At 51.5% G+C, this 26395-nt stretch overlaps 1 protein-coding gene across 2 annotated transcripts in view; it reads left to right on the top strand.

Annotated features, from left to right (window-relative positions):
- Nucleotides 1-17013, top strand: part of LOC102937912 (galectin-9) — a 39048-nt gene extending 22035 nt beyond the window's left edge. Inside the window, exons 8-11 of one of the 2 annotated variants that reach the window (XM_043534766.1) lie at nucleotides 4570-4599; nucleotides 5199-5287; nucleotides 5849-6014; nucleotides 16072-17013. In XM_043534766.1, coding sequence (XP_043390701.1) covers nucleotides 4570-4599; nucleotides 5199-5287; nucleotides 5849-6014; nucleotides 16072-16215 — 429 coding nt within the window. In that variant the 3' untranslated portion in view covers nucleotides 16216-17013. The remainder of the gene's footprint in view (nucleotides 1-4569; nucleotides 4600-5198; nucleotides 5288-5848; nucleotides 6015-16071) is intronic. The other variant, XM_043534767.1, reaches the window with a different exon arrangement.
- The last annotated feature ends 9382 nt before the right edge of the window (nucleotides 17014-26395 follow it).

The following is a 26395-nucleotide window of genomic DNA, read 5'->3' as shown; positions in this document are numbered from 1 at the left end:
ATTGACACTGCAGCTGGTGGTGTACTTTCTGGTTTGGGTGGACAAACTCATGCTAACACGCTAAACGCAGCCATGGAGCCACGGTGGCACAGGTGGTGTCATGGGGTAGCCCGGGGTCTCAGATAGGACTGTACTCCGGTAGTTAGCTCATGCTGACCCCTGCATGGCTGCAGCTAGCTACACTGCTATTTTTAGCATGCTAACGCCAGCTAGCTTGCGTGCGCATCCATCCAAGCTGGAAATTACACCTCCAGCTGCCGTGTAGCCAGACCCTAAGTCTGCCCACTTTGCCAGTGTGTGAAAGGGGGAATTCAATGGAGGGGAGAAGAACAGGATTTTTAAGAGGTTGCACATTGAAGCTAATTGGGGCAGGGGAAATAATGTTCTGGCTGGTAAGTGGCTGGAAGGCTGCACTGTCTTGTCATTCCTCTGGCAGAAGAAAGATTGGCACGAGTGGCACTGGGATTCTACCATAGCGGAGGGGTGTCCTGAGCCTCTTTTATAAGTCACAAAAGCAAGCTACCATTGAATCAGGCCTCCTTGCCTTGGGAGCGGTTCAGTAGGCTAGCAAAGATTGGCTGCTATTCAACCGGAACGCTCCTTTGCTCAGTTTCATCCCATCCCTCCTGCAGTTAGGTCCCCGGCTGCTGATGTCCGTCCAGCACTTTAGGTAGTCGTATAGTCAGTTCTTTTTTTGTTGAGATGTTGCTGTGGGAGATCACATGGCATTTATTTTCCAGACTGTTCCATGACAGGAGAGACATCAGTATCATTTAGTCCCATCACCTGCTTCTGTTCTACCCTCTGCCTCTGCCCCAAACACAGGCAAGGTGTAAAGATAGCTAGAGACGAAGGGCTTGTCTCCACGGCAAAATCAGGATATAACTCCAGTGATGCCCCTAACTCGAGTTCCACTGACACACGCAGCTCCCCACTGGAGCATAACAGGACACACCGTCCAGCCAGCGCTCAAGTCGTACAGGAAGGCTGGTCCAGTGCTCTTCTGGGGAGCTGGCCCAGCGTTCCAGTCCTGTCACTTGACCCACAGAGGCCCGGAGGGCTGGTTGTCCGTCAGTCTGTGAGCCTATTGTTCTCTCTCACAGTCATTCAGCCAGACAGGCAATACCTGCGCAGAGCCAACCCCTCGGCTGCCAGCGGGACCCGCTCATTTTGCCAAGCTTATATGGGGCGATGGGGATTTATCATTGAAGTGGCTGGTCCTGGCCCTGGGGCGGGCACCAGAGCATGTGATTGACTTGCCCTTCCCCAGCCTGGAGCCAGCTGCCTCGGAGAGACACCCCCAAGCCCGCCAGGAGCCCCTGAGCAGCACTGACCCCCAGGAGCAAGGAGCCAAGCCTGGAACCTGCTTGTTCCTGGCACCTGGCCTCTGCCCTGCCCCTGGCAGTCTAGCAGACTGGGTGGTGCTCAGCCCTCTCCTGCGTGGGACTGCTGGGCAGGGTATTCCATCTCCCTAGCACCACTCCTTCCCTGTTGATAGCAGCCGAGCTGAGCGGCGAGGGGTCCCCCTGCTGCGGCCGCTGCCACCACCTGCTGCACCCTCCCTTCCAGCACCGGTTTTTAGTACTGGAGCACAGTCCCGGCCATCTTTTGGTGGGGGGCTAGGCATGCTCCGCGCACTCCTACTGAAGCAAGCCCACAGGTGATACAGGCTGGGTGACACCTAGCTCGCTCAGAGCTAGTGCGGGTACCTCTACCTGAGCGAGCATTACCCCTGCCGCTCCAATGGCAGGGCAGTTTCATGGCCAACGATACACAAAGGAGTGATGTGGCCAGCATCACATCTGACCACCTTTGACTGCCCTAGCCTGATGGATCAGGTACCCCTTGAACAGGTGGGTGACCAGGAGGGCACCGTTCCCTTCAGGGGTGTAGCCAAGCACCTTAACCTCTCAGCCACTGCACCTTTCTGTAAGGCTTGAGCACTTAAAGAAGCAGTTGGGCAGTACGGTCCTTTGTGGCTCTAGCCTGGAGTGAACAGTCCACGTAGATCGATCGCATGGTGAGTCATAGGACAGGTGTGAAGGGTACAGACACCAGGGAGAAAGAGGACTAGTTTAGGGGGGCGCAAGGGGTAGATTCAGGAGTAAGGGAATGAAACTGAGCAAATGAAAGTGGGGTAAATAGCAGAAAGTGTTTTGGAATAATGAATTTTACTAAACTGTGAAAGTTTCCCAGGGAAAGGGCCATTGTCTGAGCTAATTAAAACGGGACCAGCCTAAGCCCTTGAATCGGCTACCCATCAGAGGACGGAGGTTCTAGACCAGCCCTCCAAAGTAGTCATGGGGGCAAGAAACCTAGCTGGTTTTAAGATGGAGCTTGATAAATGCATAAATGGGATTAGATGATGGGGTTGCCTGTGAAAGCAGGGACTGGACTCCATGACCCAGGCAGCCGCTTCCAGCCCTGTGTTCCTAGACCGTCCAGAAGGACCCAGCATGCAACTCTTTCCTCTCTGATTTCTGTGCTGTCCTGCAGCGGTGAATTCCACACACTGATTAGCTGCTGGGTAAAAGTGCGCTTCCTTCGATCCATTGTAAAGGTGTCACGATTGCACTTTAGTAGGTGTCTCAGTTTAAACCCCAGGTCTCTCTCTCTCTCTCTGCATGGCTGCCCTCTCCCAAATTATAAGCACTGTGATTATTCTGTCCCTCCAGGTGGGAGATCTAGATTCACCGAGCCCCATCTATGCTGCACAATTCACGCTGGATCTCTCATTTGTGCTTATCTGGGCCTGTGAATCCAGAGGCAATTTGCCTCTCCTACACATCAGTATTAAGCTCATGGAAATACTGATCCCTGTCTTCTCTTTGCTGCCTGTTCTCTGCCAGGCAGTTTTTATTCACTCCCAACCTATAACTTGTTCTGTGGGTCTGTTTTAGCCCAGTGCTGGGATGGTGGCATTGGTATTCCTGGTGTTCCCTGCTGCCTGGTCTGTCGGTGAAATCCCCAGCTGCCACAGCTCCACTGATTAGTTGATACTTTGCTGTGGATCAGCCCAGCTGTTATTTCTGTGCAACTCCCCACAATGCACACTTTCCTCTTGGGTACACAGAGGAGGAGGAGCTGCTAGTTATTTAACACGCTTCCTGCCCACCACTTCCATTATTGGCCTTGTGCTTTCTTTTATCTGCAGTGGGTTTCCTCTCCTGGCTTTTATTGCAGTGGGGTCACCAGGCTTCCTTCCTGGGATGTCTCAGCCCCCTGCCTGGCTGCATCTGCCTCCAGCTAGCTCCAGGGCACCAAGCACACTCCTTCCCTTCCCCAGGCTGTCCTTACCTGCCATTCCATCACCCCTTGACCTTCAGGTCTGCTCTTTCCCTTTTATTGTTCATGCCAAACCCACGGCCCGGCATCTTGCTCCATTCCAAATCTCTTGAAAGAAGAACAGCTCCTCCCAAAGCTCCCAGCAGTGCAATGAGTTTGATGGGTCTCAGTTCAGTTCCTGGTGGCAGGTGCCCCCTCACCACGGTCCCTCGACAGAGAGACAAAGACTCAAATGGGCCACAGATGCTGAACGCCTCTCTGATCAGGAGCGATGACCCCTCCCTGGCAGAGGTGGGGCATACTGGCAGGAGGAAGTGCATGTTGGCTGCCTGGGATGCCCCTGTCCTGGAGGCACTATGATTCCCAGCAGATCTGGGGGCAGTTTCAGTCCCTGGGGAGCAGGAGAAGCTGGGCTCTCCTAAGGTTTCTTTTTTATCCATCTTCTCCATTGCATTTGATCTCTCACAAACGTGCCTGTAAATTGCTGTTTGTTTCCTTGCTTTCCTGATTTTGGGCTCCTTCAAGGCATTATTGCTGGCAGGAAGGTGGCAGGTTTTATGGGTTGTTCTTAGTCAAAGCTGCTATAGAGGCTGGGGAAGCTCCTGTCAGAGGTGAGTTCAGGGCCCAGGGGAAGCTAGGCTCAGGAGATGACCTAGAGTGCAGGCTGGATGCAGCGAGCATAGGCGAGAAGTGTGCCTGACTGTAAAGTTCACAAGCTGAATGCTACTGAGAGCATTTCTGGGAACGGTGACAATGCTGAGAGCTGGGCGGGGGTTCACCCAAGGGCCCAGAGGCACATTCTGGGAGCCAGCTGTGGCCAGCTCCATGGAGATGGCAGCTGGCATTCACAGCTGCCTGACGTAGTCCTCGTGGGTCACTGGTCTGCCTTGCCCTGACTCCCATGCCCACTGGCAGCGGGAATGCCCGGGCTGCTCAGGACAAGAGCGCTGGGTTGTTATTGTAGGGGTGCTCATGAGTCCTGAGCAGCAGACACTGACTCCCTTCTGGGGAGAAAAGAGCTCTGTGGCCTTTGTTTTAAGGAGGAACCCACACGGCGTTCCCTGCGCCCTGCAGAGAGACAGGAGGAAACACAGGCCGGGTAGGTTTGTGCCTAGTGCCCTTGCCAACGGCCTGTCAAAGAACAGGGAAGGCCTGGTGCAGTCCCCACACCAGAGCCTCCTGCCAGGGGCTTAGCCACTGGCTCTCCCCAGCCAGCACTGGGGGGGTGTTACACAGTGATGTATGAGGGACTGTTCTGACTGCCTTCGTGACTTCTCTCCTCAGCACAACACTCCTGTGACTGTGACCAACCCTGTGAGTACCCAGCCAAACAGCGAGACGGAACTAGTGAGAGCCGGGTCGGGGTCAGGATTTTCCGGCTTATCTCAGCAGGAGCCGCCCCCCAGAATCACTCCTGCCTTGGCCCAGAGCCTCAACCCCCATCTCAGTTGCTCACGACGATATGAGCTAAAGGCCGCTGTGCTGCCCAGCGAGTGCTGCTGGCCTGGCCTGCACAGGTGTGGCACCAGAGGAACGGGGCCTGTGCAAGCACATGGGGACTGAGTCAGCTGCTCCATACGGAAGGCAGGAGCAGGAGCACAGCCCCGAGGTGGGGGCAGCTGCTTGCTTAGCCCTCTGCCCCAGGGCAGCTGTGTAGGGGCTGCACCTCGCTGAGCCTGGACACAACCAATCCTTGACCAACAGAGCCAGTAACAACCCCCCTCCAGCGGCGCTGTCCTTCCAGGGCCTGGCAGGAATGGAGGTGCCCCCTCCCCCTGAGCCACTCCATCCCCTACCCGAGGCCTGTCAGCCTTTAACCCCAATCTGTGGTTATGACAGCCTCCCCTGGCTCCCCACACTTGGGTGCTGTGGGAAAGGACTGTGGCCTATGAGATTTTGGGCATTCTTTTCAGGTCGTCCCATTCCAAGTGGCCATCCCAGGGAATATCGCCCGGGCCCGCAAGATCACCATTGTGGGGAACGTGCCTTTCCATGCAAACCGGTAGGTTTCTGATGCAGCCTGGAGGGGAACATGGGGGCTTTGGGACCATGTGAATGGGCTGGTTTTCACCCACCATCACACAAACACAGCTGATAGGTTACAGCCTGGGATAGGGGTGGGATGAGTGAGAGACTCACCAAGCAACAATGCTTTAGAAATGGGGGGGAAGGGGTGGGTTGCTCCACTCAGCATGTGACAAACAAAACCCTTTGTCTTCATTTGTGATGCAAACGCTAAGCACCAGGCCCAGCTGGATGCAATCCCCCTTCCTAATATTCCTTCTCCACAAGCAGAGTGGTCTGGTCACAAGATGCTGAAGGCAGATGGGACAGTCCGGGGGGGGGGGGGGGGGAATTGCCAGGAGCTGGGCATAGGGACTCCTGGTCAAAGTTGTGTGGGCTCCAATACCCAGAGAGGGGTGGGGGTTGGGGGGGTGTTGAAGGTGGCCCTGGCTACAGGACATGGGTCTGTCCCACTCTCCAGTGTGCACCATCCTGGTGCATTTCTCCCTGAGCCCTTGTCGTGAAAAGCTCTGAACAAACCCTTTCTCCCTCCTCATAGCTTTCACGTCAATCTGAAAAACAGCATGACCGGCAACATCGCCCTGCACATCAACCCACGGCTGAAGGATAGGGTGCTGGTTCGGAACACCCAAACGCATGGCACGTGGGGCTCAGAGGAGAGGCACAGTGCCACCCTGCCTTTTGCGCCAGGCCAGGCTTTCCAGGTGAGCCCCAAAGGCGGCTGTCCGAGGCATGCACGGGAACATGTTCTCAGCTTCATGCTTCAGCTGGGGTGCTGTGCAATCGGGAATCAGGCCCACTGGGAATCCACAGAGCCACAGGCCCCTGTGGAACTAAATCCTTCAGAGACATTTCATGTTGAGACTGCATCATGACCAACAAAATATTTTCCCATCTTCCTTTCCCCTTTGGGGGTCTTGCCACCGACAGACTGTGAGAATTTAAAGGTCACCCATATTGGAATTGTCCAGACACAGAAACAGTCAAGATCCGTTAGTTGGTTGTTTTTTAATGGGAAAGTGCCTACTAATTAGAGATTGGCTCAGCATGAGGTGTTCTATCCCTGTCAAAACTGTTAGAATTAACTAGTAGACTGCCAGATTTTTATATTTTTGTGTGTGTGGAATCTTGTTAATTTCTTGGCCTCAATGAAAGCCTGTGGCAGTGAGCCCTACAGTTTAATTGTGCCTAATGTGAAAAAGCATTTCCTTTAATTTCATGGAATAGCCCCCTATTCTTGTAAGAGACAGGGATAAGATCCTGTGCTCTGGCTCTGGATCATTCATTTTTATAGCATCCGATGAAGTGAGCTGGAGCTCACGAAAGCTTATGCTCAAATAAATTTGTTAGTCTCTAAGGTGCCACAAGTCCTCCTTTACTTATTATTAAGGTTGCTTGACACTTTCCATTATAAGAACCTGTTTTCAGTTGCTTATAACTTAGCCTGAAATTCAGGATGAAATTTCCCCAGCCAGGTATCAGCTTTAGACTGAATTTTTTGGTAAGTTTCAGTAGAAACAGTTCAGCCATTTCCAAGAATGAAGCTTGGAAGAAATAGGTTGTTTTGCTCATGCTCAAGAATCCTTGCGACCACTTTCTTGAGAAGCTCTAGGGCAAGACCCACAAAGGGGACTTATTTCAGAGTAGCAGCCGTGTTAGTCTGTATTCGCAAAAAGAAAAGGAGTACTAGGGGCACCTTAGAGACTTAGGGGACTTAGGCACTGCACTACTGAGCCCAACTTTTAGGTTCCCTGCTGTCTAGAAGAATCCACAGCCTCAAGCTGGGCATTCAGGTTCCCCGTACAGTGCCAGGGGAAAGTTAGGTGCCTAAGACTGGGATTCACAAAAGCCAGCGGGCTGAGTGGCAGCTGCCTAAACCAGCCAACAGGAAATGCCAAGGAGCGGCCGGTGACCAAAGGGCCCCCCCCCCGCAAAAGTGTCTCCCTCTGACTCGGAGTTAGGTGTCTGTCTGTGCTCGGGATTCTCTGCTGTGACTCTGTCCTGGAGTTAGGCGCCTAAGCTGGATCAGCTCTTTCTTGGGAAATTAGGGATAGAAGGGGTGTTGACACCTCCACCTCCTGTATCCCCTGGCCAGTAGGGCACTCACCCAGGATATGGGAGATACAGAGTCTGCCTGATTTGAACCCAAATCTCCAACTTCCTAGCTAAGTGCCCTAACCAGTGGGCTACAGAGGGTAGGTCACATTCAAGTACTCCTGCTGGAGCTATTCCACCTTGTATAAAATACTTAACTAATCATTGGAGCACATCTCCTTAAACCCCTGGCCTATATAGGGGAGGGGCAATGCCACCTCTTTGCATGGGGCCCAATCCAGTACATATGCTCTAAGGCAGCTTCTTAGCTTGGCCATCCGATCTGGCCCCACAGGTGAGATAGGTGGGTACTGTCTAGTTTGTGAATCCCGTTGGGGTTTAGGCATTAGCAGGGTGCCAGGTGTCAAGCCTTGGACGGCTGTGCGCATACCCACCCGCAGGGATTTAGGTGCCAAGGAGACTACCAAAAGAAACAGAGGCACCTAGAGGTTTCAGGAGCCTACAGGGTTAGGCAGCGGCTGAGCAGGGGTTTTGAGGTTCTAAATTTTGGACTCAGGTGCCTAAGTTGGCAGTTAGGTGCCTAAATCCCCCTGTGCTTTAGAAATTTGGCAAGGGAGGGGGAAATGTGTATCTCCCTTGTGTCAGGAACATGCCTTTTGCTGTCCCTGCGAAAATCCACCCACCTACGGCCAAGTTATACATCTATGCAAACTGCACTTTGCACATGCTCAGCAGAGGTTTGTTAGAGGCTGCAAGTGTTATTCTCCGAAGAATCTGTCTGCACAGAGCAGCCCAGGGCTGTAGGGCCTGCAATTGCTCCTCCTGAAGGTCACTGTCCTGTCAGGCTCCAGAGTGGAAAACAGGGAGACTCTCTCCTGTGTTCTCCTGTGCTCCCCCCGCTGGGCCCCAGCAGTGGCGTGGAGGCGGAAGTAGCCTGCCTAATGCAGAGGGATAAAGAGTAGACGCAGGGGTGATTCATCCTATAGTGATTGTATTAGCAGGAGTGTTGTAAGCAAGACACGAGAAGTAATTCTTCCCCTCTGCTCTGCGCTGATTAGGCCTCAACTGGAGTATTGTGTCCAGTTCTGGGCGCCACATTTCAGGAAAGATGTGGACAAATTGGAGAAAGTCCAGAGAAGAGCAACAAAAATTATTAAAGGTCTAGAAAACATGACCTAAGAAGGAAGATTGAAAAAATTGGGTTTGTTTAGTCTGGAGAAGAGAAGGCTGAGAGGGGATCTGATAGCAGTTTTCAAGTATATAAAAGGGTGTTACAAGGAGGAGGAAGAAAAATTGTTCTTCTTAACCTCTGAGGCTGGGACAAGAAGTAATGAGCTTAAATTGCAGCAAAGGAGGTTTAGGTTGGACATTAAGAAAAAATTCCTAACTGTCAGGGCGGTTAAACACTGGAATAAATTGCCTAGGGAGGTTGTGGAATCTCCATCATTGGAGATTTTTAAGAGCAAGTTAGACAAACACCTGTCAGGGATGATAATACGTAGTCCTGCCATGAGTGCAGGGGACTGGACTAGGTAACCTCTCGAGGTCCCTTCCAGTCCTATGATTCTATGATAACTTCCAAGGCCAGAAGGGACAACTGTGAGCATCCAGTCTGACCTTCTGTATAATGCGGGCTAGAGAACTACCCCCACAAAAATTCCTCTTTAACTAGAGCACATCCTTTAAAGTGGTGTAGTGGCAGATAGAAGCCAAGAGGGACAGGACTCAAGAAAGGCAGCACAAGAGCAGATGTGTCTGTGTCCTCTAGAGGGGTCCTCAACCTTTTCCTTTCTGAGGACCCGTCCCCTCCCCCCACCCCACCGCCACAGCATGCTACAAACACTCCACGACCCACCAGTGCTGCAACGGCGGGTTTTCTGCATATAAAAGCCAGGGCCAGCATTAGGGGGTAGCAAGTAGGGCAGTTGCCCAGGGCCCCAAGCCACCATAGGTGCGGGAATAATAGGTGTGTGGGGGCGGGGGGTGCTGCAGCACTCCTGGGGTCCCGGCTGCCACCCAACGTACCCGGCGTCTCAGCTGCCTCCCCGTGCCCGGAGCTTTTCCTCAGCTCTGGGGAGCGGGGGAGAGTGGACAGCACCCCCACTATTTAACATGTTCCAGCGCCCACTAAATGCCACAGGGATCCCCACAAAAACAAGTTGCTCAGGCTTCGGCTTCAGCGGTGGCAGGGCTGGAAGCCCTGGGCTTCAGCCCCACACAGGAGGGCTTGAGCTTTCTGCCCTGGGCCCCAACAAGTCTAACACTGGCCCTGCTTGGCAGCCCCCCCAAAACCTGCTCACAGCCACCCTGGGGGCCCCCGGACTGCTGGTTGAGAACTGCTGCACTAGAGCACACAAATCAGGATTCAACATCTCGCCATTCCTGTGCGGTCAACACATCGCTGTGAAATGCACAGGCAAAGTGTGTCTCATCCCCATCTAGTGACCAGTCCATATAACAGCCTTCTACTGTTTGCTACCAGTTACTCAGCTTGAGGAGTAGCAGTCTGTGCTGTGGGCCCAAAGGTCCCAACCCTACTGAGGACCTAGGTGGGGACCAATACAGCTCCATGTAATGGAGTTTCAAGTTTTGCTGTTTGCTTTTGCAAAAACCAGAAAGTTACATTTAAAAAGTATCTAGATTAAAAGAGCGTTAAAGTTGCAAGCACTCAAAAATTAAGAAATGCAAGAGGTAAGATTCCCCAGGCAACCTTAACTCTGCCCCCTTGTGGGTGTGCATCACAGTACAGTCTTTAACGCCAAGTACGCCGACTAACGACTATTTTTTCAAAAGGATCTCTGCCTCATTCAGTGCACAGGATGAACTGTGCTCAGGGAGTGAGGCAACATTTGAAGACTTTTTTATCCTCCTCATTCAACGATTGGCTCCTGCCTTATTTGCCACACCCCACCTAAACACTGTACGGCATATAGAATAATTCCATTTCCTCATGGGCTTTTCAATGACACTCACTACTGTGACATCTGAGGGCAACACAAAGATTAGTGACACCTCTGTCAGGTGTGAGACAGTATTATCCACTTTTTACAAATGGGGAACCGAGGCACAAAGAGTCTGTATTGTCAAGAGTGATTTGGGGCACCTAACTTGAGATACCTGCGCCCTGATTTCTCAGAGTGTTCAGCATTTGTATAATACCTCATATGCTCAATTGTAATTCCCACTGATGTCCTTTGCAGCTACAAACACTCAGCCCTTCTGCAAATCAGGCTCCATGATCTCAAGTTGGGAACCCAGAAAATGAGAAACACACAATGACTGCCCCCTCCCCCCTCGCCCCCCGTGAATATTTTCATTTAAGTGACTCACACAGGAACTCTGTGGCAGCATTCAATTGCCCTAACCATGGGAAATCCTTTCCTCTGCCTGAAATTACCCTGCCTCATTCACCACATATCTTCCAACTTCTGCAGCAAATGAGACCGGGGTCCTGCAAACAATAGCCACCTTACTACACAACCCTGATTCATCCCAACACATCATCCATCCTGTGCACTGAATGAGGCCGGGGTCCTGCAAACAATACCCACCTTTACTACACAAGCCTGATTCATCCCAACACACCGTCCATCCTGTGCACTGAATGAGGCCGGGGTCCTGCAAACAATAGCCACCTTTACTACACAAGCCTGATTCATCCCAACACACCGTCCATCCTGTGCACTGAATGAGGCTGGGGTCCTGCAAACAATAGCCACCTTTACTACACAAGCCTGATTCATCCCAACACACCGTCCATCCTGTGCACTGAATGAGGCCGGGGTCCTGCAAACAATAGCCACCTTTACTACACAAGCCTGATTCATCCCAACACACCGTCCATCCTGTGCACTGAATGAGGCTGGGGTCCTGCAAACAATAGCCACCTTTACTACACAACCCTGATTCATCTCAGCATGATTCAGAAAGGCCATAGCGCCAGTGCCCACACTGCCCCTGACTCCTCCACTCGCACCTGTGTCCAGACAGAACCCAACCACAGATGCCTCTACACAGGCCTGGTGCGGATTTTCAGAGGCTGTGGCCTGCATTTGCCCATCACAGAAAGCCAGACTGGGGGACCGTCCAGTGTGAGAGATGCCTACTGAGAGACTCTCTCAGGAAGCAGGTGGGAGAGTTTCAGGAGGAGGTGGCTAGGCTGAGGAGCAGCCGTGCATACAAGGAATTCATTGAAAACATGCATATGGAGACCTCCAAGGTTGAGGAAGCAATCCAGCTGGAGAGGACTGCATTAGCACCACCAGGGGAGGAGGAAACGGCTTCTTTACAGGGAGGAATCCAGCTACTCGTTACTTCTGATGGCAGGCAGTGCTCCACCCTTGCTCCCAACACACCATCCACAGAGATCAAAAAATGGGTATGCTGCCCTAGCAATGAGGGATAACGGATGGAGGAGAAGCCATATACTCCTGAGGCTAGCAGGATCACAGCCACCACTCCCAAGAGGAAACAAAGGGTGGCGGTGGTGGTCAGTGACTCCCTCTTAAGGGGGACGGAGGCATCCATCTGCAGTCTTGACCTGGCATCTTGGGAGGTGTACTGCCTGCCAGGGGCCTGTGTCAGAGATGTTACAGAGGGATTGCCGAGGATCATCTGGCCCTCTGACTACTACTCTGTGCTGCTCATCCATGTGGCACTAATGATTTACTGCAAGGTATGACCCTGAGCAGGTCAGCAGTGACTACAGGGCTCTGGCAGTGAGGCGGAAGGAATTGGGGCGGGGGGCAGGTACGTTCTCATTGATCCTTTTAGTCAAGGGTAGGGGCCCAGGCAGTGACAGACACATCCTGGAGGTGAATGCTGGGCTGCGTGGATGGTGTTGCCAGGAGGGCTTCAACTTCCTCGACCACGGGATGCTGTTCCAAGGAGCAGGACTGCTGAGCAGAGATGGGGTCCATCTGTCAGGGAAGGGGAAGAGTATCTTCGGATACACACTGGCTGACTTAGTGAGGCCGGCTTTAAACTAGGTCTGATGGGGGCAGGTGACGAAAGCTCACATGTAAGTCCAAAACATGGAGACTTGGGTGAAGGGTCAGACTATGGGACACGGGCAATCACAGCAGGGACAATGAAGAGAAGAGGGAACATAGAGGAGAAATCCAATGAACATCTTAGATGTCTGTATACTAATGTAAGAAGTATGGGGAATAAGCAGGAAGAACGAGAAATACCAGTGAATAATCACAATTGCAACATAACTGGCTTCACAGATACTTGGCGGGATAATTCACATGCCTGGAACATTGGTATAGAAGAGTTCAGCTTGTTCAGCAATGACAGGCAGGGAAAAAAGCGGGGAGGCGTTGCCTTGCATATCAAAGATGTCTACACTCTAACTGAGGTGGAGATAGAAGTGGGAGAAAGACCTGCTGAAAGCCGCTGGGTAAGGATAAAAAGGGGTAAAAAACAAGGGTGCAGTCATGGTACAGGCCTACGATAGGCCACCTAACCAGGAAGATGAGGTGGATGAGGGTTTTTTTAAACAGCTCACAAAATCATGCAAAGCCCAGGACTTGGTGGTGATGGGAGACCTCAACTAACAGGACATTTGTTGGGAAAATAATACAGCAGGGCACAGATCATCCAACAAGTTCTTGAAATGCACTTTTTATTACAGAAGATGGAGAAAGTGACTAGGGGAGAGGCTGGTCTAGATTTGATTCTGACAAACAGGGAGGAATTGGTTGAGCGTTTGAAGGTGGAAGGCAGATGGGTGAAAGTGATCATGAAATGATAAAGAGTTCCTGATTCTAAGGAATGGTAGTAGGGGAAAAAAGCAGAATACAGACAATGGACTTCAAAAAGGCAGACTTTAGCAAACTCAGGGAGTTGGTAGGTAAGATCAATGGGAAGCAATTCTAAGGGGAAAAAGAGTTGGCACTTTTTAAAAGAGACATTATCAAGGGCACAAGAGCAAACTATCCTAATGCATCGGAAAGATAGGAAGTATGGCAAGAGGCCACCCTGTCTTAACCAGGAGTTCTTCAACGACCAAAACTCAAAAAAGAGTCATACAAAAGTGTAAACTAGGTCAAATTACAAAGGATGGATATAAACAAACAAGCAAAAACAAACACAAGTATGTAGGGGCAGAATTGGAAAGGCCAAGGCACAAAATGAGATTAAACTAGCTAGGGACATAAAGAGTAACAAGAAAACATTTTACAAATACGCAAGAAGCAAGAGGAAGACCAAGGACAGAGTAGGCCCATTACTCAATGAGGACGGAAAGATAACAATAGAAAACACAGCAATGGCTGAAGTATTACTTGCCTTTTTTGTTTCAATATTCAACAAAAATGTTAGCAGTGATTGGACGACTAACATAGTGAACATCAGTGTAAATGGGGTAGGATCTGAGGCTAAAATAGGGAAAGAACACGCTAAGAATTACTTAGTCAAGTTAGAGGTCTTCAAGTCAGCAGGGCCTGACAAAATAATTCATAGAATACTTTAGGAACTGGCTGAAGAGATCTGAGCCATTAGCGATTATCTTTGAAAACATATGGAGGATGGGAGAGATCCCAGAGATTTGGAAAAGGACAAATACAGTACTTAGCTATAAAAAGGAGAATAAGGACAACCCAGGTTATTATAGACCAGTCAGCCTAAGTTCCATACCCAGAAAGATAATGGAGCAAATAATAAAACAATCAATTTATAAGAACCTAGAAGATAATAAGGTGATAAATAACAGTCAACATGCATTCGTCAAGAACAAATCATGTCAAACCGACCTAACATCCTTCTTTGACAGGGTAACAAGCCTTGTGAATGGGAGCAAGTGGTAGATGTGATATATCTTGATTTTAGTAAGGCTTTTGATATTGTCTCACATGGCCTCATAAACAAAGAGAAATATAGCCTAGATGAACATATTATAAGGTGGGTGCACAACTGGTTTGAAAAGTGTACTCAGGGAATACTGATCAATGGTCCACAATCAAGCTGGAAGGGCATATAAAGTGGGGTCCCACAGGATCTGACCTAGGTCTGATTCTATTCAATATCTTCATAAATGATTTGGATAATGGCATAGAGAGCACACTTATAAAGTTTGCAGATGATTCCAAGCTGGGAGGGTTTGCAAGTGCTTTGGAGGAGAGGATTAGAATTCAAAATGCTCTTGACAATCTGGATAAATGGTGTGAAATAAATAGGATGAAATTCAATACGGACAAATGGAAGAAATAATCAATTGCACAAATACAGAATGGGCAATAACTGCCTAAGAAGGAGTACTGCAGAAAAGGATCTGGAGGTTATAATGAATCACAAACTACATATAAGTCGACAATGTAACACTGTTGGGAAGAAAAAAAAAATGCAAATATCATTCCGGGCTGTATTAGCAGGAGTGTTATAAGGAAGACATGACAAGTAATTATTCCACTCAGCCCTGATAAAACTTCAGTTGGAGTATTGTGTCCAGTTCTGGGCACCACACTTCAGGAAAGATGTGAACAAAATCTAGAGAAGAGCCACAAAAATGATTAAAGGTCTAGAAAACATGACCTATGAGGAAACACTGAAAAAATTGAGTTTGTTTAGTCTGGAGAAGACTGAGCAGGGACATGGTAACAGTCTTCAAGTACATAAAAAGTTGTTATAAAGAGAATGATGGTAAATTGTTCTCCTTAACCTCTGATGACAGGATAAGAAGTAATGGGCTTAAATTGCAGAAAGGAAGATTTAGGTTGGATATTAGGAAAAACTTCCTGTCAGGGTAGTTAGGCACTGGAATAAATTGCCTAAGGAGGTTGTGGAATCTGTGTCAATTGAAAGTTTTTAAGAACAGGTGAGACTAACACCTATCCAGGTCTAGTTCAGTGATTCTCAACCTATTTACCATTGTGGCCCACATATGCTGCTCTCTATGTGTTATGTGGGCTGCATCCACATAATATATATACTACATGTATGGTCCTGAGGATGTCACATGGGCCACAGCTGTACGCTGATTGGGCCGCAAGTGGCCTGCAGGCCATGGGTTGAGAACCACTAGTCTAGATAATCCTCAGTCCCATCTCAGTGCAGGGGACTGGACTAGATGACCTATTGAGGTCCCTTCCAGTCCTACATCGCTATGATTTTATGTAATTAAAGACTGTACCATAATGCTCACACACAAGGCAGATGAATTAAGGTTGCTGGGCAATATTAATCCCTACATCACCTAATTTTTGAGTGCTTGAATTTGCAACCTTCATGTTCTTTTAATGTAGGTTTTAAAAATATGATTTTATATACTTTGATCTGCTCTCCCCATTCGTCTCCTTTCCCAAGCAGGTAAGCTTTCTGCTGAAAACAAATCTTTTAAAGATACTTCTGAGGAAGTGGAGCTTGAGTTGCTATCTTAGCCATACTGCGTTCCCTACCAAAAGAGCTTGAAATAAACACTCTATGATCATGTAATACAAGGGGTGAACTTGGAGATAAGCCAGCTGCTGTTTATTTCAGGAGCTCTGTTAGAAAATGTTACATTTGTGGTTTTGAAACACGCATTCACATGGCATCAAACACACATGTCAAGAGAAGGTTTTCTTGGCTTCAACTTTATCTTCTTGGCTAACGTGCTGCACGATGAACTGATGGCTCCCCTGGGCCTTGTGTTATCCGTGTAACAGGTGTTCTTGTATCCTTGGGTGTCAGGGCACACAAATGTAAATCTTCTCTCTCTTCCAGATGGAGATAATGAACACGAGGAACTGCTATCAGGTCTCGGTGAATGGGCTGCATGTGTTTGACTATGTCCACCGCATCCCTGCCAACCAGGTGGACCAGCTAGAGATAGCGGGGGATGTGTCACTCTCCTATGTGCAGTACTGATGGCCCCACCTGGGCCACTAAGTTCTCACTATTTGACTCAACCCACTGGGCTGAGTCTCATCTTCCACTCCACTCCACAGCCCTCCATCTTCCACAGCCCTCTCATCATCTTCATTCAACAGCTCCACTGCTGAGCCTGGAGATCTCAGCCACCAAATCTCACATCATACAGAAACTTGGAAGTCTCACTCCGGGGCTTGGGGGAGGGAAGGGCTTCTCTCATTGTCTCTTTTTTTGTCTATATACATTTCTGGTACTGTAGATTACAGCAGTGGTTCTCAACCTTTCCAGACTACTATACCCCTTTCAGCAGGGTTTGATTTATCTTGCGTATCACAAGTTTTACCTCGCTTAAAAACAACTTGCTTACAAATCAGAGATAAAAATACCAAAGTGTCACAGCACACTATTACTGATAAGGTGCTTACTTCCTCATTTTTACTATATAATTATAAAATAAATCAACTGGAATATCAATATCATACTTATATTTCTTTGTGATATTTGAGCCTGTTTTTCACTTGTGAGCCTTGTCTGAAGGCTGAGCCCCATGCGGCGTCGCTAAAGCATGTAACTTAGCTTTACGGGGCCCCGTATGGCGTGGGGCCCCAGGCAGTTACCCTGCTTGCCACCCCCTAATGCCAGCCCTGCACTTGCGAACTCCCTAAACCCATCCAGTAACCTCCCCAGGTGTCATGACCTTCCGGTTGAGAAACACTGATCTAGATGATTTGAGTACCCCCTGGAAGACCTCTGCGTACCCCCAGGGGTGTGTGTCCCCCTGGCTGAGAACCACTGGATTAGAGTTCCAGGGCCTGATTCAGCCCTGTCTGATGATGAGTTTGGAGAGGGTGGGGGGTTGTTTGAAAGCCTGACAAAACACCGTATCACCCGTGGGTGGATACTTTTCACCAAGCGATCACACCACAGCTGACCTCTCAGTCCTCTTCCTCCAAGGAAACCTGCACAACACCGTCAAAAGATGAGCCTGGGAGCTTAAATTCAGAACTTCGCTAGACACTAAAAACCATGGACTGAATAGAGACACTGGATTTATGGCTTATTACAGCAACGTGTAATCCCCAACCCTCCTCCCAACCAAGCGTTCCCCTCCCAATGACTGCACAGGTACTGAGAGGATACTTCACCTTTGAAATATGCGCTACCTACTTATGCTAAACAATCTGTTCCATCTTGTATTTAGCTGTGACTATGACGAAGTGGGAAATTTTCTTAAGAGTTTTGCATGAATACTGTGTGGATCTCAGTTTCCCTGTGTGCTGCATGCGTAATGAGGTGGTGGGAGAGGGAGTTTGTTGTTGCAGGGGACCAGGTGTGACCTCGCCTGGCAGTTGGGACCCCGGAAAACTGCCTGGAGATGGGGGACTGTAGTGACCAGGTGGCCCATCCCAGCTTGGCAGTCAGCCAGTTCTGGCCACTGGGAGGACAAAGGGCTGAGGAGAGAGGACCCTGCTGACCTGACTTGCTGGTTCCAGCCAGGGGGAAACAAAAGATGGAGGAGAGAAGGCCCAGGTGATCTGTTTAACTGGGACCACGACAAAGGACAGCAGAGGAGCAGTTGCAGGAGATAATATAGGATGGTTGGCTGGAAGGAGGGAGCAGCTGGACTGGGGAGAGAGAGCAGCCAGAGCCCTCCTGGATGCAGGCGAGACCTAGATGTGCTGTGCTGAGGGTTGCTAGGCCCGAGGGCCCGGAGAGTTTCCTGTGCTGGGTTCAGATGCTCAATAAACCCTCCTGTTTTACACTGGCTGAGAGCCACTGCAGGCTAGAGATCATGGTTGCATTATTCCCTCTGGGCATAGAGGCCCCAGGGTCCAGAGCGCGTGGACTCCCTGAGTGGCCCACAACCAGAAACAGGTGTGCTAAAGGACCCCCGAGAAGGGCTGTCACTCTGAAGGGGGCTCCTCCCAGGGACCGTATGGAGCCGAGAAAGAGCACAAGTCCTGTGAGTACCGTTCCCAGACCTGAAGAAGAGCTCTGTGTACAGTTGAAAACTTGTCTCTCACCAGCAGAAATTGATCCAATAAAAGATATTACCTCACCCATCTTGTCTCTCTAATAAAATTAACACACCACACATAACATGGATTAAAAACTGGTTAACATATAGGTCTCACCATAGGGGAATCATCGAGTGGGTGTGCTTCTAATGGGGTCCTGCAAGGATTGGTTCTTGGCCCTATGCAATTTATGTTTTTATCAATGACCTGGAAGAAAACATAAAATCATCACTGGTGAAGCTTGTAGATGACACAAAGACTGGGAGAGTGGTAACTAGTGAAGAGAACAGGTCACTGATACAAGTCTTTAAATCAGCTATGCACTGAGAAATGAAATGTGATATGGAATATCATCCCTTGCAGCTGTACCTCCAGCCATGCAGACACTAAACCAGTGGTTCTCAACCTGTTTACCATTGTGGGACGCAGGTTGAGGACCGCTGTGCCAGACACACATTGGCCTGCCCAGCCCTGCGCTGCCAGCCTGCCCCTTCCCCTCGGGGGCAGGTCCATGCCAAGCGCCACACCGACCCCCCTGCCCAGCGCTCCCTGACTCCCTATGCCCAGTACTCCCCTGCCCAGAGACACCTCCCCCCACTGCAGTCCCCTATGGCCAGTGCCCCCGCTAAGACTCCCCACAGACCCATATTCCCAGCGCCCCCTTCCCACAGCCTCCCCACTGCCCAGCGCCCCCACACAGCCCCACCACCACAACTGCCCAGCACCTCCCACAAACCCCTCCTGCCCAGAGCCCCCCCACAAACCCTCTCAGAGACCCACTCTCCCGCACCCTTCCCCCCGGACGCACTCAGCGGCCCCACTGGGAGGTGACTGTGTCCGCTGGGCTGAGCTGGCAGCATGGCCAGGGATTGCTCTGGCCCCTCAGGAGCGACACGATCAGCTAAGCTGGAGCAGGTGCAGGGCCTGCCCAGGCTGGACTCCCTCAGGACCCACTTGCCCAGCAGGGCCGCCTGCATTGGACTGCTGAGCTCGTCTCCTGCCCCAGGGGGCTGCTTCACCTTCCCTGCTGGCAAGAGCGTTCCAGCTGGGCTGCATGGCACCATCTCCCCCTCAGCCAGCCCTGCCTGCTGCTGGACCCCGGAGTGGGAAACTTTGAATTTTTTTAACACACAGCTGGGCTGCAGCAAACACAGATTAGCCTCACGACTCACCGGTTATCCCACGGCGGGAAACCAGCACAGAAACACCACTTCACACAAAGAAACGGCATGCGTGGGCAGGAAAACTGCAGAAAACCGGCACTTCCAGAGGACTGCCGGCGTAGCACAGACTTGATTAAACTGAGACAGGGAAGGAGACACAGAAGCAGGGTAACACAGCGTCCCACAGAGTGATAAACCTCATTGTGATTCCAAAAAGCATTGTGCAACTGTATCATGGAAACGGGTTGAGAGAGGGGCCCTTGACAGTAGAAGCTGGCAGACAGCACTGATCTCAGTGCTGGAGGGGGGAAGAGCAGGAGAAGCAGCTAAGATGTTAGGAGGAAGGGGAAGTGTGGGGGAAACAAACACTGAACTCACAGTGGGGAGGCAGCGGTGGGGTGGGGGAGTGGAAAAGCAACACCACAGCACAGGGTGGGGTGCCTAGGACACGAAGTGTGAAAACTAGTCAGCGACAGCACTAAACAGGGGATCGGAGAGACCAGCGGAGCCCTACCCCAGCCCAGGGTGTAACCTGTGAGGGCAGAAGAGAGCGGATGTGAATGCAATGCAGATGGGAATTCTTTAAAAAAGGGATAGAGGCCCCTGCAGTCATCCCCATCACCTCTAGGTGCAGCATGGGAAGGGGGCAGCTGCCGGGAATGACCCTGGGTGCGGCAGAAGTCAGCACAGAGAATAGCGGAAAGAGCAAGGGGCCTGGGTGGCGGGTGAACCATGGGCTTGGGGAGGCTAGCCCCTGACTGGCCCGCCCCTTCTGCCCAGGACCTCGCCCCTCCCGACCCCACCAAAGCCCAGAGCCCCCCACTCCACCCTGGAGCACCGGGCGGGCGGGCAGTGCAGCCCCCTCCCAGGCCTAGAGCACCGGGCAGGTAGGCAGCTGAGCACAGACCCCAGGCCCAGCACGGACCCCAGTCCCGGAGCTCCAGGTGGGTGGGTGCCACGGACCCCAGCCCCCGAGCACCAGGCGGGAAGGCAGAGCGAGCACCCGCTCCAGCTGCCCGGAGTCCCTGGCTGCAGGCCGGCCCCCACTAGCCCCAGCCTGGGACCAGGGCACCAGAGCCCTCCCAAAAGTGGGGGGCTGGGGGCCCCCGCCTGAGGTGGAGGCGAAAGCAGCCCCCTGACCGTGTCCCAGATCCCCTGCTCAGGGCAGGTGGAGGGACCAAGGCTCCCCACAGCTGCCCGCGCAGCTCTCCCTGACCCAGCTCCGGCTGTGGGAGGGGGCCACGGAGCACAGTCTGGCCATGATAAGAGCTGGGTGGCAGCTGTAGGGAGCTGCGGCGTACCCTCCACCTGCCTGCAGTGCAAGGGGCCTGAGCAGCCCCCGGCCTCCAGGCTCCCTGCATGCTCCACGGCTCTGAGGCCCTCCCACCCCAGCTGGAGCCAGGTTGGGGAGAGCCGTGCGGGTGCCAGGCAGCAGTGGGGAGCCGATGTGGAGTCACAGACCCGCTGGGCGGGTGGGGACACGGGGGGGGGACGGGGGCTGCTCTCAAACCCTCTCTCCACCCCAGGAAACCGGAGGGTCCACTGTGGCTCCCCACAGCTGCTCGGGCTTCCCAGCTGGGCTCCATGCTGGCCTGTCTGGGGGGTGGGGCCTTGGGGGAAAGAGGAAGGGAAGGGGGTGGGGTCCACCTCAGCAAAAGGTGGACAGGTCAGGCCCCAGAGTAGTAGGTGTGTTAGTCTGTATTCACAAAAAGAAAAGGAGGACTTGTGGCACCTTAGAGACTAACCAATTTATTTGAGCATAAGCTTTCGTGAGCTACAGTTCACTTCATCGGATGCATTCAGTGGCCCGTCCACTTTCAAAAAGCAGGAGGGCTATGGCCCCCTGCCCCCTGGTTCTGGTGCCGCTGGCCAGGGGCTTGGCCACATGGCAAAGAAGCAGCGCTGTGGTGGGAAGCAGGAGGGGGCCTAGGGGTGGAGTGTGGGCAGAGCCGTGCAGGCAGTTTGGGGAGACCCAGCCTTCCCCTGCCTTTGATACCCACTGCCCATGGCCACGGGAGCCATGACAAGCAAAGCGGGTGGGGGAACTATAAGCGGTAGGGGATGGGAGGGAACCCTGAGAAGAAGAGACACACACCAGGCTTCTCCCCCAACCTCCAACTTCATGTAATTTCCATGGGATGAAGCCCGTGTCAGGGTTCACTCTCCTGACCCTGACAGCACCGCCACACTGAGAAGCTGGATAACATTGGAAGTATTTTTTTAAAAGGAGGGGGAGGAACACCCAGCCTACCCCACAGCAAGAGTATTAGCACCATTGCACTATGCAAAGAGCGAGTGAGCAGGACAATCAATGAGCCCTTCTGCCTGTCTCCAGTTACCTCTACAAGCATGGTCACTCTCCAATTTATCAACGTCCTTTGTGAATTGTGCTCACTAGAACTGGACACAGGATTCCAGGAGCGGTTGCACCAGTGCGAAATACAGAGATAAAATTACCTCTGTCCTCCTACACAAGATTCCCTGGTTTATGCATCCAAGAATTGCATTAGCCCTTTTGGGCAGAGCGCCCCATTGGTGGTTCAGCTGATTCTCTGCCACCACCCACAAATCTTTTTCAGAGTCACTGCTTCCCAGGATAGAGTCCCCGATCATGTAAGTATGGCTGACATTCTTTGTTCCTAGATGTATATGTGATGCTCTGTACCTCGGGGTCACACCCTACACCCTCCATGTTCATCTTTATAAAATGATTGTGTGGGATCCAGTGCAAAGTTTGTCACGTTGGGTGTCTTTGGAAGGCTCATGATACACTGAGCATGGTTGTTATCGTGGTGATATAGTAATGTAATGTTATAGTGAGGTTATAGGTTATAATTTCATGTATATAGTTATGAGGCTGAAAATGTATCCCCATGGCTTAAAGCAAGCCCATGCAAAAACTCTCCGAGAACAGGAAGGCAGTTCACACCTCATCAGGGACAAATCCAGCCCAGCCTCACAGGAACAATGGACACTGGCTCAGGCAGCAAGAAAAGAATCTGTTAGACCAGGGATCTCAAACTCGAATCACCATGAGGGCCACATGAGAACTAGTACATTGGCCTGAGGGCCGCATCACTGCCCCGGCCCCTGCTGTGCTGCCCCTGCCCCCCACTCCACCCCTTCCATGTGGCCCCGCCCCTGACCCGCCTCTTCCCACCCCTTCCCCACCCCCATTCCAACCCCTTCCCCAAATCCCCACCCCACCTCTTCTCTGCCTCCTCCCCCGAGCACGCGGCTCCCTGCTCCTCCCCACTCCCTCCTGGAAAGTGCTAAGCACCGCCAAACAGCTGTTTGGCGACGGAAATCACCTGCAGATAGGCAGAGGAGCGGGGACACAGTGCGCTGAGGGGGGGGAGAACGGGGCGAGGGGAGCCTGGCAGGCTGCAGGAAATAACTCCGGGGGGGGCGGGCGCAGGGAGCTTGGTGGGCCGCAGGAAATAACCCCGCAGGCCCCATGTTTGAGACCCCTGTGTTAGACCCTCGAGGGAGTCACCCCCTTCCTTTGGGCAGTTTGGGACTGCGATGAGGTAATGCCCACCTGACTCTGAAGGGGGTGGGGGGCAAAGCCAAGAGGAAAGAAAGGACATGATAAAAGGGAGAGACATTTTATCATGCTCTCTTTCTTCCACCTACATCTACAGATACCACCACCACCACCACCAACCGCCTGAAACACGGATAAAAGGGGAGAGCCTGACTGAAAAGTGACCAGCCAACCTGTGGTGAGAAGCATCTAAGTTTTTAAGGACACTGAAAGTGTTAAGATCATCTTAGAAAGCATTCTGCTTTTATTTCATTTGACCAAATCTGACTTGTTATGCTTTGACTTATATTCACTTAAAATCTATCTTTAGAGCTAATAAATCGGTTTTGTTTATTCTACCAGAAGCAGTGCGTTTGGTCTGAAGTGTGTCAGAGACTCCCCTTGGGATAACAAGCCTGGTACATATCAATTTCTTTGTTAAACTGACAAACTTAAATAAACACGCAGCGTCCAGCGGGCATAACTGGACCCTGCAAGACGGAGGTTCCCAGGGTTGTGTCTGGGACCGGAGATATTGGCTAGCGTCATTTGGTTGCAAGTAGCTGGGAGCAGCTTACATGCCAGGGGCTGTGTGTGAAAAGCCCTGGAGTGGGGGTTCTCACAGCAGAGCTGGGTCAGGCTGGCTTCCAGAGTCAAGGATTGGAGTAGCCTAGCAGATCACCGGTCCAGATAACACCAGAGGGGAACGTCACAGTATACATTTACATTGAGCCATATTAAAACACACATCGTTTGCTTGCGCCCAGCTTACCAAGCAATCCAGATCGCTCTGTCTCAGTGAGCTGTCCTCTTCATTATTTACCACTCCCTCAATTTTGTGTCGCCTGCAAACTTTATGAATGATGATTTTATGTTTTCTTCCCGATCATTAATAAAAATGTTAAACAGTGTAGGGCCTAGAACATATCCTTGAGGTAACCTACGGGAATGGGTGTGTTTCCACATTTACAGTTAGGGAATACTGTACCTACATTACAAGCATTACAACAGCACAGCTGTGGACATTTGTCACAGAGATAGAAGGGTTTTTTCCATCACGGACGAATTCTATAACTACCGAAATAGCTACCGCCTTTCAAGAATTCTTCCACTGACCTAAGTAGGAGTTCACACAGGGTGTGACAGTTTTCAAAGCCCTGAGCGATGTAGTTAGGTCAACTGACGTGGCCTCTGGGGAGCTAATATCTGGCTGATTCCCCAACTTCCAGCATGTCTCAGTGACCACCGTACAACACAATTCTCATAACTTCATACGCATGAATGATACACATATATGGATAGAGACATGATTTTCAGCAGATCATAACCTCTCCTCTGATACCTTACATGGCATGCTTTATATGCAATATCATGATTATATGTCAGTGAGGAATATGGGGTTACAGGAAGCTCCTCCAAGGTACAGAATGTCACAGGGTACCCCATCAAATGCCTTACAGAAGTCTATCTTTATCCATCAGTCTTGTAATCTCACCAAAAAAAGATCCAAATTAGGGTTGGATCTTTACTTTGTATTTCCTGGTTTTCAGAAGTTTCAGTGTAGCTGGACTCGGTGTTCTGGAAGGGCACGAATGAGCCACAGGCAACCGTAGCTCCGTGTTAATGAAGTTTTCTGCTCGTGAACAGGAGACGTGGAATGTTATGGGGTATAATCCCTCACACATGGGCTCAGGCCCCTTTTTGACACTTTGGAGCCATGATAAGTAACTGCTGACTTCTTCGTTTCCTGCCATTATTTGGAGGTCAAACCTGCTTTGGGAAGCTCTGACAGACGCTACTGGGCCACGCTAAAGATGCAAAAAATTTCCGAGTGGCCCAGGCCTGTGAGGGACTTAAATTGCTGTTAGGGATTCATCAGACCAATATTGCAATACATCCAGGATGTACAGAAAGCTCAAACCCTCTCAGATCACCATTTCTGGGTGCAAATGGCTCTTAGGAAAGTGTGCCAAGCTGGGGCTTTCATCAGACCTCACGGCCTGGACTCTGATGGGTAGGGAAAGCAAGAGAAGGAGCCTGGAGGAGTGAGCATGGAGCTCAGAGACAGCAAAGGGGGCGCAGAGCAATGCCGTGCTCTGAGCAGCCCCACACAGCACAACCGTTCTATTAACAAGCCCTTTGTGTGGCTGCCCTGCATGGGCTCCTGACAGTCTCTCTCTTCTGCTCCGCTGCCTCTTGCGTCTCTGTGGATTCGTTACTGTTCACACTACATACCTGTCACGGAGTGGGGGGGAGTCAGGGCCCTGCACCACCACCCCCGGCGCGATCCACCAGAACTCTCAGCCAGCCAGTAAAACAGAAGGTTTATTAGACGACAGGAACACAGTCCAAAACAGAGCTTGTAGGTACAGACAACAGGACCCCTCAGTCAGGTCCATCTTGGGTGGCAGGGAGCCTAGACCCCTGTCCTGGGTCTCCCTCTGTTTCCCGAGCCAGTTCCAAATTGAAACCCCCTCCAGCAGTCTCCTCCAGCCACACACCCTGGCCCCTCCTCCAGCCTTTGTCCAGTTTCCAGGGCAGAAGGTGTCACCTGGCCCCATCCCCCTCCTGGGCTCAGGTCCCATGCTCATGTATCATCCCTCAAGTGAAGTCACACCCTGATATCCCCCAACAGTCCCAGGTCAATACTCCCCACTCCGTCACAGTACCTCACTGGAAGTGTGGCATCACTGAGGCTAGGTTGTGTCAGTGGAGGAATCAGGCAAGAGGCAGCAACGAGGACAGGGAATTATCTGGGGCTGTAGCCCAGAGCTGCCTGTGTCTGCCGGTGACCACTGTGCACCCACACTGACCTCCACCATTCAGGGCCTGCAGGTGCTGACAAGCTGTCCCAGCAGGAGCGCCAGAGAGAATATGCATAAGGTATTTCCCTTACAAGGAGCAGTGGGAGAGCCCAGGGCCGCCACTGACGTCTGACAAGGGTACTTAGGGCTGCCTTTCACTCTTGCTACGGTGGTGCTGCAGTCCCTGCATGCCAGACTCCACGTGCATTGGAGCACTGGTTGCTGGGCCTGGGGCATAGGCACTGACTTATTTTCCCCCGGGGCTACTTTACCCGCCAGTCTGCCCAAGGTCCCATCCCCACTCCGGCCCTTCCCCTGAGGCCCCCTCCTTGCTCTGCCTCTTCCCACTCCCGCTCTGCCCCCTTCCCTGAGACCCCATCCCCACTCTGGCCCTTCCTGTCTCCACTCCAATCCCTTCCCCGAGGCCCCCGCCTGCCTACTGCTCTCTGTCCTCCCCCAAGCGCCCCCCAAACAACTGATCCGTGGCACCGCCAAACAGCTCTGGGGGGTGCTGAGCATCCTCTATTTTTCTGTGGCCCTCTCCCTCCCACAGGCTGCAAGCAGCAAGAATCAAAGGCCAGCAAGAACTCTCAGGCTGGAAGAGCCACACCCCCAATCATGGAGCCACTCCCACTATCACAAAGGAACAAATGGTTCCACCTCCCA

This window comes from Chelonia mydas, chromosome 23 (genome assembly GCF_015237465.2).
Source record: "Chelonia mydas isolate rCheMyd1 chromosome 23, rCheMyd1.pri.v2, whole genome shotgun sequence".
NCBI classification, from domain to species: Eukaryota; Metazoa; Chordata; order Testudines; family Cheloniidae; genus Chelonia; species Chelonia mydas.
The sequence above is the reverse complement of the archived record's forward strand: the minus strand, read 5'-3'. Positions and strand labels throughout refer to the sequence as shown.